General features: G+C 37.0%; 2 protein-coding genes across 4 annotated transcripts in view; one reads left to right on the plus strand and one right to left on the minus strand.

Moving 5' to 3' along the window:
• abcc3 (ATP-binding cassette, sub-family C (CFTR/MRP), member 3) overlaps nt 1-1,925 on the minus strand; it is a 399,896-nt gene extending 397,971 nt beyond the window's left edge. For all 3 annotated transcript variants that reach the window (XM_073828394.1, XM_073828395.1, XM_073828396.1), the window contains exon 1: nt 1,653-1,925. In XM_073828394.1, coding sequence (XP_073684495.1) covers nt 1,653-1,685 — 33 coding nt within the window. In that variant the 5' untranslated portion in view covers nt 1,686-1,925. The remainder of the gene's footprint in view (nt 1-1,652) is intronic.
• Nucleotides 1,926-12,061: 10,136 nt separating this feature from the next.
• Nucleotides 12,062-16,023, plus strand: part of LOC141297842 (ras-associating and dilute domain-containing protein-like) — a 46,294-nt gene continuing 42,332 nt past the window's right edge. The window contains exons 1-2 of the mRNA XM_073828306.1: nt 12,062-12,441; nt 14,101-14,418. Of these exons, the coding sequence (XP_073684407.1) occupies nt 12,308-12,441; nt 14,101-14,418 (452 nt within the window). The 5' untranslated portion in view covers nt 12,062-12,307. The remainder of the gene's footprint in view (nt 12,442-14,100; nt 14,419-16,023) is intronic.

Consider the following 16,023-nt stretch of genomic DNA (forward strand, 5'->3'; position numbering starts at 1 on the left):
GTTAGATGAGTTTGATGAGTCAGTGAACTATCACCCAAACCGATTCAGTAAGCAATGTTGTGAACGATTCAACTCCAAAAAATTATTTATCATGACGACAACTTGCTTGTTTTATCTTGCAGTGAATCTATTGCCGTATCCCACATGCCATAGAAAACGCACACTGCGAAAAAGAACGTTTTAGAAACGTTCCCTGTTGGCTGCAATGCAAAAAAGGCTTATCTTACTTTTTATTTTTTCGTTTCTAGTCAAAATATCTAAAAATTCTCACAATAAGATGCATTTACTACATAAGCATAATGACATAAGATATTTAGTCTTGTTTCCAGGGAAAAAAAACAAAAAGTGCAGTTTGCTTAAAATAAGTAAAATGACTTGTTTTAAGAATATTTTACTTGCCCCACTGGCAGATAATTTACTTTAAAATAGTGCAAACAAGACTAAATATCATGTCATTTTGCTTATCTAGTAAATGCATCTTAATTTAAGAATTTTTAGATATTTTGACAAGAAACAAGACAAAAATAATAAGTAAGATAAGCCTTTTTTGCATTGCAGCCAACAGGGAACGTTCCTAAAACGTTCTGACAAGGTTCTTTCAAAGTTATTTAACGTTACATTCATCCAGTAATGCTAAATGAACGTTCATTCAAAGTTACCTGATCATTCTCAAAACGTTAGCACGTATACATCTTTCACTAAACATTTCAGTTGGACCTTCACCTAACCTAACATAACCTTAGATTTTTTGTCTTGTTTCCAGCCAAAATATCTAAAAAATCTTAAATCAAGAAGGATTTTCTAGATGAGTCAAAATTATTGTCTCGTTTTCAGAAAAAGAACAAGTCAAAATTAAGTGCATATTTGTTTGAAACAAGCAAAATAATCTGCCAATGGGGTAAGAAAAATAATCTTGTTTTCTGTTTGAAATAAGATTTTTTTTTCTTACCCCATTGGCAGATTATTTTGCACACAAACTCACTTAATTTTGACTTGTTTTTTCTGAAAACAAGAAAATAATTTTAACTTGTCTAGAAAATTCTTCTTGATTTAAGAATTTCTAGATATTTTGGCTGGAAACAAGACAAAAATTGAAGTGTACGTTTTTCTGAATTATTTTTAGTTACATAGTTTTGGTTATGGGAACGTTAGGAAAAACGTTAACATTTATAAACATAAAAAGTTGCCAAAAGTTAATTTAGCCGAAGTTTTTCCTAATTTACATAACATTTAAACTTTTTTAATGTTACGTTTCAGTGGTTCAGAGAATATTAAAAAATAACTTGTCTCATGTTTACAAAATGATTTACGTTGCTTTTATGTTTTCACCAGCATTCACATAACAAGAAAAAATGACTTTTTGGAATTAGCAAAACGTTCTCAGAGCACATTTTGTAAGTTTAAAAGCTATTACTTTTAATACTAAGTCACAGTAAGATTAGTTAAGGGCAGGTTTGTTATACTTATATACATTATAGCAACAGCGTTTCATTCGTAACGCATTATTTGTTGCTAATGCGTTACATCGCGTCACTCCAGCGGCTGATGTAGTTTAATGAGTGTCAAGGAAACAGAGCTTCATATGCATTCATGAGCTGCTAAACAACATCCAAAGCTCTCGGTACAGATGTTTATAGTTGATGAGAACTTACCCAGAAGGTGAGATTGCCGCATAAGTGCTTCATCGCTGTTCTACAGAGCTCTTCCTTGTGCCGAGAGGAGGATGTGGCTGCTTTTCTTTGCTGCGCTTTTGTTCAAACACACGCTCATACGCGCACACATAGACGAAACATACTGCATCGACGGACAGCGGATAATCTGTTATTAGTTGTGTGCCCGGTTCCTAACCTTCCTCCTCCCCGGGTAGCGCGGATGACGTCCGAAACTACTTACTCTCTTACCCCCCTCGGTACAGTACAGACAGTTACTCTGAGGTTGTCATGGCACGGGAGGCCCGCCCACTTCGTGCGCGTATCTGTCAGGCGCGTTCGCGCCACGGCCACACACATGCACACTTTTACTTAGCTATATGATAAGCGTTTACAGTAGAATCGTTAAAACCATATTTGTGAGCATTTTTAAAGCTAAAAAATTCAACAAGTCGTCCACAAAACCAGGTGTTCCTCCTGTTATGTTCTAAGAACGTTTTGATAACGTTCCCCTTAAGATATTATAACGTAAATATTTAAAAAGGGTTTGCTTGGTTTTGTGAATGTTAGAAAAAAACACCGAGGGAGCGTTCCGTTTAATCAATATAGGACATTTAATTTCTAAATGTTTTCTGAACCACCTGAAACTAGTAAACGTTAACCTTTACTAGACGTTATGAATAATGTTTTCGTGCTAAAGTTTTCAGAACTGAAAAAAAAAACACCTAAAACTCTTATGTGAATGTTAGAAAAAACATTGAGGAAGCGTTCCGTTTTATCAATATAGAAGATTTACTTTTAAATGTTTTCTGAACCACCTGAAACGACGTTATCAATAATTTTTTGGTGCTAAAGTTTTGAGAACTGAAAAAAAAACACCTAAAACCAGCCTAGGCTGGATGGCTGGTCTTAGCTGGTTTAAGCTAGAAGAAGCTGGTTTTAGCTGGTGGTCTCCCAGCCTGGCCAAAACCCATCTAAAACCAGCCTGCTGACCAGCTATGACCAGCTAAAACCAACCAACCAACCTAGGCTGGTTTTAGCTGTTTTTTTTTGTTTGTTTGTTTGTTTGTTTGTTTTTCAGCAGGGTTGCTAATCTTTGAACGTTCTCATAACAGTCTTGGAAGAATGTTTGTTATTTAGAGAATCTTGTCAGAGAACGTTCTCTGTTCCCTGCTGGGAAAAAAAAAACAGCTAAAACCAGCCTAGGCTGATTTTAGCTGGTCAACCAGGCTGATTTTAGTTCGTCATAGCTGGTCAGCAGGCTGGTTTTAAAGGGGTTTTGGCCACTTTCCCAGCCTGGCCAGGCTGATCTTAGGTTAAACCAGCTATACTTCCAGCTTAAACCAGCTAAGACCAGCCAACCAGCCTGGTTTTAGCTGTTTTTTCAGCAGGGTTACCTTCCATTTTGGGAGCTAAAAACATGGTCAAAGAATGATAACGTTATTTCTGTATTAAATGTTTTAAAAAATTGTTTTCCTGGTTTTGTGAATGTAAGTAAAAACACAAAGGGAGCATTCTGTTTTATCAATATAGGAAAGTTACTTTTAAATGTTTTCTTATCCATCTGAAACTAGTTAATGTTAATGTTTACTAGACTTTATGAATAATGTTTTTGTGCTAAAGTTTTGAGAACTGGATAAAACAGCTAAAACCAGCCTAGGCTGGTTGGCTGGTCTTAGCTGGTTTAACTGTCTCTCTGTGGGACGGCCAAGTTTCCTTCATCATTTTACAAACAAATCCTAACCTACTCATGACAAACTATATATTGTTGGAAAGGTCTAAGGCTCCTAAATAGATATTTAATTGTAGGAAAAATAATAGAATAATTTATGACAAGAGTACACCTCAAAACTTCATAACAGGAGTTCTGACCTTTGTCACAAACAGACTTCCTTGTTGTCTTTTTCCCTATCACACTTTAGAAGTCAAATATCAGCTGAAATCTTAAAAGCCATTTTAAAATCAGGCATTAACATGGAAAATGTACATCAAAGTCATATTACAAAATGTTTTCGTTCATGACTTATAAAAATTGAAGTTTGAATTCTTAATTTTCACGTCTCTGTTCAAAAATGGGAGTGACGGAGTATGAAGAAGGGAGACCACCAGCTAAAACCAGCCTGGCAGACCAGCTAAAACCACCTTCTTCCAGCTTAAACCAGCTAAGACCAGCCAACTAGCCTAGACTGGTCTTAGCTGTTTTTTTTTTCAGCAGGGTTACCTACTGTTTTAGTAGCTAACAACGTGTTTGAAGAATGTTTTGATAACGTTCCCGTTATGAATGATAACGTTATTTCTGTATTAAATGTTTTAAAAATGTGTTTTTCTGGTTTTGTGAAAACCAGCAAAAACACTGAGGGAGCATTCTGTTTTATCAATATGGGAAAGTTACTTTTAAATGTTTTCTTAATCATCTGAAACTAGTTAACGTTTACTAAAGACGTTATAAAAAATAATTTTGTGCTAAGGTTTTCAGAACGTTATTAACATTCTGAAAGAACGTTCTGTTTACGTTCCTGTTAGATCGTTTGTTATTGAGAGAATCTTTTTTCTTACTGGGTCCTTATTCTCATTCCCGTTCATTCAGAACTTCACTTTAGCACAACAAACATTATTTATAATGTCTAATGTTTAGTAAATGTTAACGTGCTACTTTCAGATGGTTCAGAAAGTAACTTTCCCACCTTGTTCCTCCTGTTATGCTCTAAGAACGTTTTGATAACGTTCCCTTTAAGATAAGATATTATTATTTCTGTATTAAATGTTTTCTTTTCTTTTGAATGTTTTCTGAACCATCTGAAACTAGTAAATGTTAATGTTTACTAAACGTAAATAATGTTGTGCTAACTTTTTGAGACCGTTATTAAAGACCAGATAACTTTGAGTGAACGTTCCCCAAATAACACACATACGTCTGCAAGATGTCTGTTAAAGATCACTTGATCTGGAAAGCATCTGCTGTGTACAAACATACGTCTTCCAGATGTAAATGCAGACATCAAATAGACGTCTCTGTGATGTATGGGTGCTGTTAACGGCCAAGAACGTGAGAGAATCTTGTCAGAGAACGATCTTTGTTAGCTGGGTCCTTATAAATATCGAAATATGTTTTTACAGTAGATTAATTCAAACCATATTTGTTAGCATTCATCCACAAAATTAGTTGTTTCTCCTATTTACAGTATCTCACAAAACTGAGTCCACCCCTCACATTTCAGCAACCATTTTAGTATATCTTCTCAAGGGACAATACTATAGAAATCTTGGATATATTTTAGAGTAGTCAATGTGCAGCTTGAATCAACATACAGCCATTATTGTCAAAATAGCTGGCAACAAAAAAGTGATAACAGCAGTATGTTGTTTAACCATGCAAAGCCACATGTCCTATTCATCATGTTTATGTTTGCCTGCTTGACAGGATCATACAAAGTTGTGTATCTTGTATTAGAGCAGTTAATTTGGTGATTTAAGTACAATTCTCTCATACTAACCACTGGATGTTCAACATGCACCTCATGGCAAAGAACTCTCTGAGGATTTGAGAATTAGAAATGTTGCTCCCCACAAATATGGCCAAGGCTATTAGAGGTTCAGTAACATCCTGAGACCAAGTTACACTACAGTGGTCAGGGTCAGGCAGAGGTTTTCCAAGATGGGTTCCAATCAGAACAGGCCTCTCAAGGGTCGATCAACAAAGTTGAGCATTCGTTCAGTGCGTCAGGTGCAGAGCCTGGCTTCAAAAAAACAGATGCATGAGTGCTGCCAGCATTGCTTTAAAGGTGGCAGAAGTAGAAGGTCAGCTTGTCAGTGCTCAACAAGTCAGTTTGCATAGGCATTGTCCCAGAAGGAGGCCTCATCTGAAGCTGGCTCATAAGAAAACCCACAAACAGTTTGCTGAAGACAACCAATCCAAGAGCAAGAATTACTGGAACCATGTCCTGTGGTCTGATGAGGCTATAAGATAAACTTGTTTGGCTCAGATGGTGTCCATCATGTGTGGTGATGCCCTGGTGAGGAGTACCAAGAAAATTGTGTGTTGTCTACAGTCAAGCATGGTGTTAGTAGCATCATGGTCTGGCGCTGCATGAGTGCTGCTGCTACTGGGGAGCTGCAGTTCAGTGAGGTAAACATGGTTTCCATTATGTACTGTACATTCTGAAGCAGAACATGATGCCTTCCCTCCTAGAAACTAGACAGACATCAGTCTTGCTGAGGAAGCTGAAGGTGATAGGATGGCCAAGCATGTCTTCAGACCTGAACCCTATAAAGACCCTGTGGTGCATCCTCAAGCAGAAGGTGGAGAAGCACTATGTGTCTAACGTCCAGCAGCTCTGTGAGGAGTGTAAGAGGATCCCAGCAATAACCTGTGCAGCTCTGGTCAATTCCATGCCCAGGATGATTAAGGCAGTGCCAGATAACAATGGTGCTAACACAATACATTGATACTTTGGACAAGTTCACTTAGGGTGTACTCACTTTTGTTGCCAGCTAGTAGATCTATACTGCTGATGTTTATTCATAACATACATCAGAAAAAACCTTTGTCAGCTGGGATGCGTCAGTAGATCAGAAACACATAAACATTTGCCTTTTTAGATTTTCATACGACTTTATTTAGGATGCTTATTAACCTCACAATGTAGGTAATTTTAGATTTTACAAGGCTTGCATTGCAGGTGAAACCACACAAACATTTGCATCATTATGCCCCACAGAAAGAAAATAGTACTTACCAGACATTAATTTGCATTTATGCAAAATGTCTTCAGGCAAATCGACGTCACATTCAGATAGGATCTTTGTTGTTATGAATCTGTCACTTTTGAACAGCTTTTAAAGAAAGGCCTGTTTATATATCTATATATTTTATAAATGCCTATAGCTTTTAATGAACACAAACCTGTGATGTTTATAATAGAGGAGCAGTCAATTAACAGAACTCAGAACAGAAAAACAGAAAAGAGTAAAGCTTGTGAATTGATCCTGATGAAGGAGATCTCATTACAAGCATTAAAACCTCTTCCTCATTCTAGAACTAGAGCTCATCTGCACCAGAGCCAAGAGAAGATGAGCACAGGCCTGTCTTCGAGATCCCAGGCCTGACAGAATAACTATCTGCTCCATTTGCATCCGCTTGTTATTACCTTCATTATTCTTCCTTAAGGCCAAAAACATGCTTTCCGCTCTTGTATGTCTTTAGCATAATTAAATTAAGTCATGGGAAGTCTTGATCATTGTTGAAAAATTAGACATGTTGTCTGCTCTGGAGTGATTTAAACCCACTGAGTTGAGGAAAGCGCTTATTATACTGCTTTTAAACCTTTATAACATCAGGATGACTGAAGCACACTACTGCAAAGCATTTGTTTCAAGGGCAAATACTACACAATCCAGCCATCCAGTGAGACTGTTAGCTCATTGTGACTCAGCACTGCTGTGAAAAAAAAATGTTTAGCATATTCTTTGTTTCTTGTTTTCTGCTTTTTGGGTGTTGTGCGCCCTCTGATGGTGTAATAAAGAAATGCAGCATCTGGTTGATTATCTGTGAGTATGCTGGACAGGTGACTTTTTACAATAACTTAGAGTTAAATATTTAGAGAATATCTAGAAGGTAAAGAAAATGTTAACTATGCATCTAGTTTTTTCATAATTTTTGTCTGTTAGACAATACACATTATACAGATAAAATAGTTTTACACTGAAATAATACAGATGAGAAGTCACATATAATTATATACATTTATTTAAATAAACAATCAAACAAAAAATGTAAGGTGTGATATCGATCATTAAAGCAAAATCTAAAGAAAGCTGAAGCTAGGTTTGTTTTTGAATCTCAGAATGTCCTGTATTTGTTTGTGTCCACTGACCACTAGATGGGACCCTTGTCCAGACTGATAACTTTCCAAACACTTACAGAGAGTTTTACTGAAGACAGGAGTCAAATGGACTCTGTTTAGGCAGTTTGCTGTGGTTGATTATGGGTTACAGTCTGAGGTTTGGGGTCTGTGGTTGTTGGTTTTGTTATAGGTGCGTTACATAAATAGGGTTTCAGATTACATAGACAGACAGAAAGATGGCTGCATAGATGGTTGGATGGATAGATGATAGATGGACAAATGAAATGATGGATGGATGGATGGATGGATGGATGGATGGATGGATGGATGGATGGATACATGGATGGATACATGGATGGATGCATAGATGATTGGACAGATGTAATGATGATGGATGGGGGTGGGTGGGTGGATGGATGGATGGATGGATGGATGGATGGATGGACAAATGAAATGATGGATATATGGATGAAAGGATGGACAAATGGAATGATGATGATGGATGGATACATGGATACATAGATGGATGGATGGATGGATGGATGGATGGATTGATGATAGATGGATACATGTATAGATGGTTGGATGGATTGACAAATGGAATGATGATGGATAGATAGATGGATGGATGCATAGATGGATGGATTGTTAGATGGATGGTTGGATGTATGGACAAAAGAAATTATGGATGGATACATGGATAGATGGATCGACGGATGGATGGGTTGATGGATGGATGGATGGATGGATGGATGCATTGATGGATGGATGGACAAATGAAATGATGGATATATGGATGAAAGGATGGACAAATGGAATGATGATGATGGATGGATACATGGATACATGGATGGATGGATGGATTGATGATAGATGGATACATGTATAGATGGTTGGATGGATTGACAAATGGAATGATGATGGATAGATAGATAGATGGATGGATGCATAGATGGATGGATTGTTAGATGGATGGTTGGATGTATGGACAAAAGAAATGATGGATGGATGGATACATGGATGGATGCATAGATGGATGAATGGATGGATGGATGGACAAATGAAATGATGATGGATGGATGGATACATGGATGGATGCATAGGTGGATGGATGGGTACACAACTGGAATGATGATGGTGGATGGATTGATGGTTGAATAGATGGACAAATGGAATGATGATGATGGATAAACAAATGAAATGATGATGGATGATACATGGATGGATGCATAGATAAATGAGTGGATGGATAGTTGGTTAGACAGATGGAGAAATGGAATAATGATGGATGGATGGATGAATGGTTGGATTAAAGAATGGATTGATGGATGGATGGACGGACATATGGATGGATGAGTAGATATATATGCATGAATGCATAGATGGATGAATGGGCAGATAATGGATGGATGCATTGATGGATGAATGGACAAATGAAATGATGGATATATGGATGAAAGGATGGACAAATGGAATGATGATGATGGATGGATACATGGATACATAGATGGATGGATGGATGGATTGATGATAGATGGATACATGTATAGATGGTTGGATGGATTGACAAATGGAATGATGATGGATAGATAGATGGTAGGATGCATAGATGGATGGATTGTTGGATGGTTGGATGTATGGACAAAATAAATGATGGATGATACATGGATAGATGGATCGACGGATGGATGGGTTGATGGATGGATGGACAAATGGAATGATGATGGATGGATACATGGATGGATGCATAGATGGATGAATGGATTGATGGATGGATGGATGGATGGATGGATGGACAAATGAAATGATGATGGATGGATGATACATGGATGATGCATAGCTGTATGGATGGATGGATGGATGGACGGACAAATGAAATGATGATGGATGGATGGATACATGGATGGATGCATAGGTGGATGGATGGGTACACAACTGGAATGCTGATGGTGGATGGATTGATGGTTGAATAGATGGATAAATGGAATGATGATGATGGATAAACAAATTAAATGAAGATGGATGATACATGGATGGATGCATAGATAAATGAGTGGATGGATAGTTGGTTAGACGGATGGAGAAATTGAATAATGATGGATGGATGGATGGATGGATGGATGAATGGTTGGATGAAAGAATGGATTGATGGATGGATGGACGGACATATGGATAGATGAGTAGATAGATATATATGCATGAATGCATAGATGGATGAATGGGCAGATAATGGATGGATGCATTGATGGATGGATGGACAAATGAAATGATGGATATATGGATGAAAGGATGCACAAATGGAATGATGATGATGGATGGATACATGGATACATAGATGGATGGATGGATGGTTTGATGATAGATGGATACATGTATAGATGGTTGGATGGATTGACAAATGGAATGATGATGGATAGATAGATGGATGGATGCATAGATGGATGGATTGTTAGATGGATGGTTGGATGTATGGACAAAAGAAATGATGGATGGATACATGGATAGATGGATCGACGGATGGATGAGTTGATGGATGGATGGACAAATGGAATGATGATGGATGGATACATGGATGAATGGATAGATGGATGAATGGATTGATGGATGGATGGATGGACAAATGAAATGATGATGGATGGATGATACATGGATGATGCATAGCTGTATGGATGGATGGATGGATGGACAAATGAAATGACGATGGATGGATGGATACATGGATGGATGCATAGGTGGATGGATGGGTACACAACTGGAATGATGATGGTGGATGGATTGATGGTTGAATAGATGGACAAATGGAATGATGATGATGGATAAACAAATGAAATGATGATGGATGATACATGGATGGATGCATAGATAAATGAGTGGATGGATAGTTGGTTAGACGGATGGAGAAATGGAATAATGATGGATGGATGGATGAATGGTTGGATGAAAGAATGGATTGATTGATGGATGGATGGACGGACATATGGATGGATGAGTAGATATATGCATGAATGCATAGATGGATGAATGGGCAGATAATGGATGAATGCATAGATGGATGGATGGATGGATGAATGAATGAATGAATGAATGAATGAATGAATGAATGAATGAATGAATGAATGGATGGATGGATGGATGGATGGATGGATGCATGCATGCATGGGTGGATGAATGGACAATGGAATGATGATGGATGGATACATGGATGGATAAATGGATTGATGGATGGATGGATGGATGGATGGATGGATGGATGGATGGACAAATGAAATGATGATGGATGGATGATACATGGATGATGCATAGCTGTATTGATGGATGGATGGATGGACAAATGAAATGATGATGGATGGATGGATACATGGATGGATGCATAGGTGGATGGATGGGTACACAACTGGAATGATGATGGTGGATGGATTGATGGTTGAATAGATGGACAAATGGAATGATGATGATGGATAAACAAATGAAATGATGATGGATGATACATGGATGGATGCATAGATAAATGAGTGGATGGATAGTTGGTTAGACGGATGGAGAAATGGAATAATGATGGATGGATGGATGAATGGTTGGATGAAAGAATGGATTGATTGATGGATGGATGGACGGACATATGGATGGATGAGTAGATAGATATATATGCATGAATGCATAGATGGATGAATGGGCAGATAATGGATGAATGCATAGATGGATGGATGGATGGATGGATGGATGAATGAATGAATGGATGGATGGATGGATGGATGGATGCATGCATGGGTGGATGAATGGACAATGGAATGATGATAGATAGATGGATGAATGATTAGATGGATATACATAGATGGATGGATGAGCGGATAATGAATGGATGGATGGATGAATGGATGAATAAATGAATGGATGGATGCATGGGTGGATGGATGGACAAATGGATTGATGATAGATGGATGGATGGATGATTAGATGGATATACATAAATGGATGGATGGATGATGGATGGATGGATACGTAGATGGACGGTTGGATAAATGGATGGATGGATTCATAGATGAATAGATAGATGGATGATGGATGGATGGATACGTAGATGGACGGTTGGATAAATGGATGGATGGATTCATAGATGAATAGATAAATAGATGGATGCTGGATGGATGGATACGTAGACAGTTGAATAAATGGATGGATGGATTCATGAATGGATCGGTAGATGGATAGATGGATACATAGATGGATGGATGCATAGATGAAGTGTTAAAATGATAAAATATGAAACAAGTGATGGATTTAAGTCTTACTGATTAGTTTCATTGGTGAAAATGTTATTCCATGGTATGTTGGTATGTTTTGAGCTAAACTTCAATAAAATTGGTGGAAAAAGACACTTTTTTTCCTGTAGTCAACCATTAGAGTCCGTCCGTCCAGAAGGAACCTCCCTTCAGCGCATCAGCAGCACATTTTGTCAGTCAATCTGTAGTTGCGTCTCAATATCCAGTAGGCTGTCTGTATAGTCAGCATTTGTAAGCATCACAGGCACGCGCAGCATTTTTAACAGAGCTAACTCGGGAACGCGCCCATGATGCCCACAAGTGCTGCCCACGTAGACAGTTCTGCTCGTTTGAGACCCAACGCGTGCAACGCGTGAGCAGAAAGTTTTCGTCTGGATGTCATTCTGCTCTCGATTTGAAGAGTTCACGTTGCTTCTGGAGTGATGTCTGCCTGTACTTAGCGGAGTATGATATGTGTACAGCTCGGGCTGGTACGTGCCGGTCATTCTAACGGACCCGTTACTTTGACTACAAGAGCTCCGGACAGCGGTTGGGAATGATGATCGGACAGGAGCGGAGCTCACAGACATCCAAACCGCCTCCTTCAGCCTCACCTGCGGCTTTACCGCTCAGCGCGTCCCGCAGAAGATTCTCACGCGTCGGGAGGAAACAGAGCAATGGATCGGTCCAGTAAGTTCACTTCTGAAATCCCACTTACTTAGACAAAAGTTCACAAAGGACTAAATTTGTCATTCATAAGCTGTCATTTTGAAATAAGATTTCTAGTTAGCTAAGTAGATGCAAGCTACTGTCAAAAGAGTTGATGTGTTCAGAGTGAATTGATTTTTAAGTCTCTTACAAACTTAAAGCAGCAAGTGTTTTTTCCTCTTCCCACACAGCAAAAATATATTTGCAATAATATATTTATATATTTACCTAAATATATTCTCTATCAATGTATTTTTGCACATATATAAATATATATTTTTTAAAAAGCATTTATTTAAAAAATATTTTTTGACCTGCATATTTCAGCATTTCCTTGGCACAGAAATACATTTAGGAATATATTTTGCTATCTGATGGTTAAAATTAAATATATTTACTATTTCAAAAAGATATTTCATTGAGCTTCACTGATTGCAACATATATTTAGCATACATTTCAAATATATTTTTGCCATTTATGTTATATTAAAGTAAAATAAAACTTATTTCAACTTTTTACCATACCTTCAACATCTTATGATTTTTAAAATATAATTCTTTAGAAAAGACTTATAATAATTTTGGAAACATTATGAGAATGTTCATTTTGAAAGTTCTATATATGTAGTAGAAACACAAAAAAAAATGCTTAAGTATAAATTAAGACTAAATATGAGATGTTACGTCAAAATATCAAGGTAAATATCTGAATACTTATTGTGAATCCTTTCCGGTCAAGCTGCAATTTTGGCGAATTATGCTAAAAATAGAGGAAATATTATTCAGTTGTAGGTATGATACAAAACATATTATAAAAATGGCAAAATAGATATATTTATTTATTTTAAATTCTTATATTATTTTTATTCTTTTATTTGTTTTCATTTTTTTCTTTCTTTTTTTAAATATTTATTTATTTTTTGTTTAAAATGTCATCATATTCCACATAGTTTGAGGTATAAATGTCACCGCATTCTTTATTAGCATTGATGGTTCATTTAATTGGCAACACATACTTTAAACATCAATAGAGACTTTCCATTTCACACAAGGTTCTTTAAAATGGAAAGAGCTCTGTAGATTATTAAAATGTTTGTTCACTGGAAGGGTCTTTGGAGAACCCAAAAAAATTCTATGGCATCACTATGGAAACCCTTTTGGAACCTTTATTCTGAAGAATTTATGGTGGAAATGTTCAAGTGTTCTTCATAAAAATAAAAAAAAAGACACAAGAATGATTTCTTCGGGGTGTGGACAATGTTGTTCACTTTTGGACAATGTTAGTGGAAAAATTAAACAAGTTATACTGTGAAAAGAATGTTTTAAGAGACTTTATTTAGGGCCAGTAGTTGAAGAAACACACACGGTACTCCTGACGCAATTAGTGAAGGCTAAAAAGAAGCTTTTGTGCCTCTGCTATTGAAATAAACTGATTACCGGATTGGACGAAATCCTCAAAGTATTATGCAGACTGCAGAGCTTTGCATGTGAGTTTTTTAAGTCTCTTTGTTCATTTTGTGAACATTGCTGTTCATTAACCTTGTGCTAGTAGATTAGCTATGAACAGCCTGACTTAAGCGACATAGGTTTGCATCTACAGTCCAGTAGAGAACAGAGCAATCATTTTGGTCCCTCTTCCAGGTCCAGCTCATCCAGCGGCACGGCCAGATCAACGGAGAGCGTGGGAATCCGCCAGCCGGCGAAGAACAAGATCCGGCGTCACCAGCACCGTCTGTCGGCGGTGTTTGGCCGCGGGCCTCGAAGAGGTTCTGGAGAGATGGCTGATGCAGGAGAGGAGGCGCTGGCGACAGACGACCCCTCCGAACTGTCCAATCACATCACGGCTCCAGGCATTCTGAAAATTTTTGGCACTGAGATCTGTGAAGGAGCCAACTACAAGAGCGTTTTGGCCACAACACGCTCCAGCGCCAAAGAGCTGGTTAAAGAGGCACTCGCCAGGTGAGGCCAGAGAAGAATGCAACTGATTTTGCTGCTGTTTAACAGCAAAACTTTAACCTGTTAATTGTCCCTTCGCTTTTTTAGCACAGACATGAAAATGCATTATCCAAACTTAAAGGTGCCATAGAATGGAAAACTGTATTTACCTTGGCATAGTTAAATAATAACAGTTCAGTACATGGACATGACATACCATGAGTCTCAAACACCACCATTTCCTCCTTCTTATATAATTCTGGTGTTTGCAAAAGACCGGATTTAACAAACCGCATATTCAACAAACCGCATATTAAAAGCGGCTAGAGCTCTGTAATTAAATATAAATTCCCTCCATGTGCGAGCTATTGAGATGAACAGCTCTGTGAAACAGCCAATCAGAGCAGAGCTCATCATTAATATTCATGAACCTTCCAAATAAGGCAATAACAGAGCATCCTAGGGTTGTAAATGGACTTGTAAAACCGTTTCTGGAGATTTTTAGCCCTTTCCTATGCCATATACCTTCTATGTAGATATCAGAGAACAATTTAAAATATTGTATAAATGCATTCTTTAAATGGTTGTAATTCCAAGACCTAAGGTTATAGATTTTTACGCTTGCTGTGAAGCAAACATTTTTTATTTTACACCAAAAAATACATTTTACAAAAATAGTTTGGACTCAAAAGCTGCTAGAAATTTTAATAATAATAAAATAAAATTTTAAGTTGTGTTCCGAAAATCTTTGAAGTGTTCTTCTGACATTACCAGCTGACAGGGAACCTCAACTAACATTTTTTAAAAGTTATATAAATGTTATGACAAAACAGAAAATCATGTTAGAAATAAGCTACACTGTAAAAAGTTTTCACCAGTTTCGACTTAAAAACTTAAGTTTAGCAGCTGCCTTAAAATGTTAAGTTAAACCAACTTAAGTAATTTAAACTCACAAGTTAAATCAACTCATTTTGATTGTAGTAAGTTCAAATTACTTGTAGTTTTAAGCTGATGTTAACTTAAAAAGACAGCTGCTGAACTTTTTAAGTTGAATCTGGTGAAAACTTTTTACAGTGTTACATGTTAACAATGTACTAATCATGCTAAATGCTAATCATGCTAAAACATGCTAGCAAAATGCTAATCATGCTATAAATAGAATAGAAACATGTTAGCAACATATTAATCATGTTAAAACCATACTAACAATATGCTAATAATATTAACAACATGTTAGCAATGTGCTGATCATGTTAAAACATGCTAGCAACATGCTAATAATGCTAAAACATGCTAACAACATGCTAACAGCATGTTAATCATGCTAAAAACATGCTAGCAACATGCTAATAATGCTAATATATGTTAACAACACGTTAATCATGCTAAAACATGCTAATATAATGTTACAACATGTTAGCAACATGCTAATCATGTTAAAATCATGTCAACAACGTTCTAAACATGCTAACAAAATGTTAATTATGTTAACACGTTAGCAACATGCTAAAATCATTTTAACAATGATCTATCATCCTAAAAATGTTAATCATGCTAGAAATATTCTAGCAACATGCTAACAACATCTTAATCATGGTAAAAGTATGCTTTAAACATGATAGGAAAAAT

The sequence above is a fragment of the Garra rufa genome, chromosome 22 (assembly GCF_049309525.1).
Source record: "Garra rufa chromosome 22, GarRuf1.0, whole genome shotgun sequence".
NCBI lineage: Eukaryota > Metazoa > Chordata > Actinopteri > Cypriniformes > Cyprinidae > Garra > Garra rufa.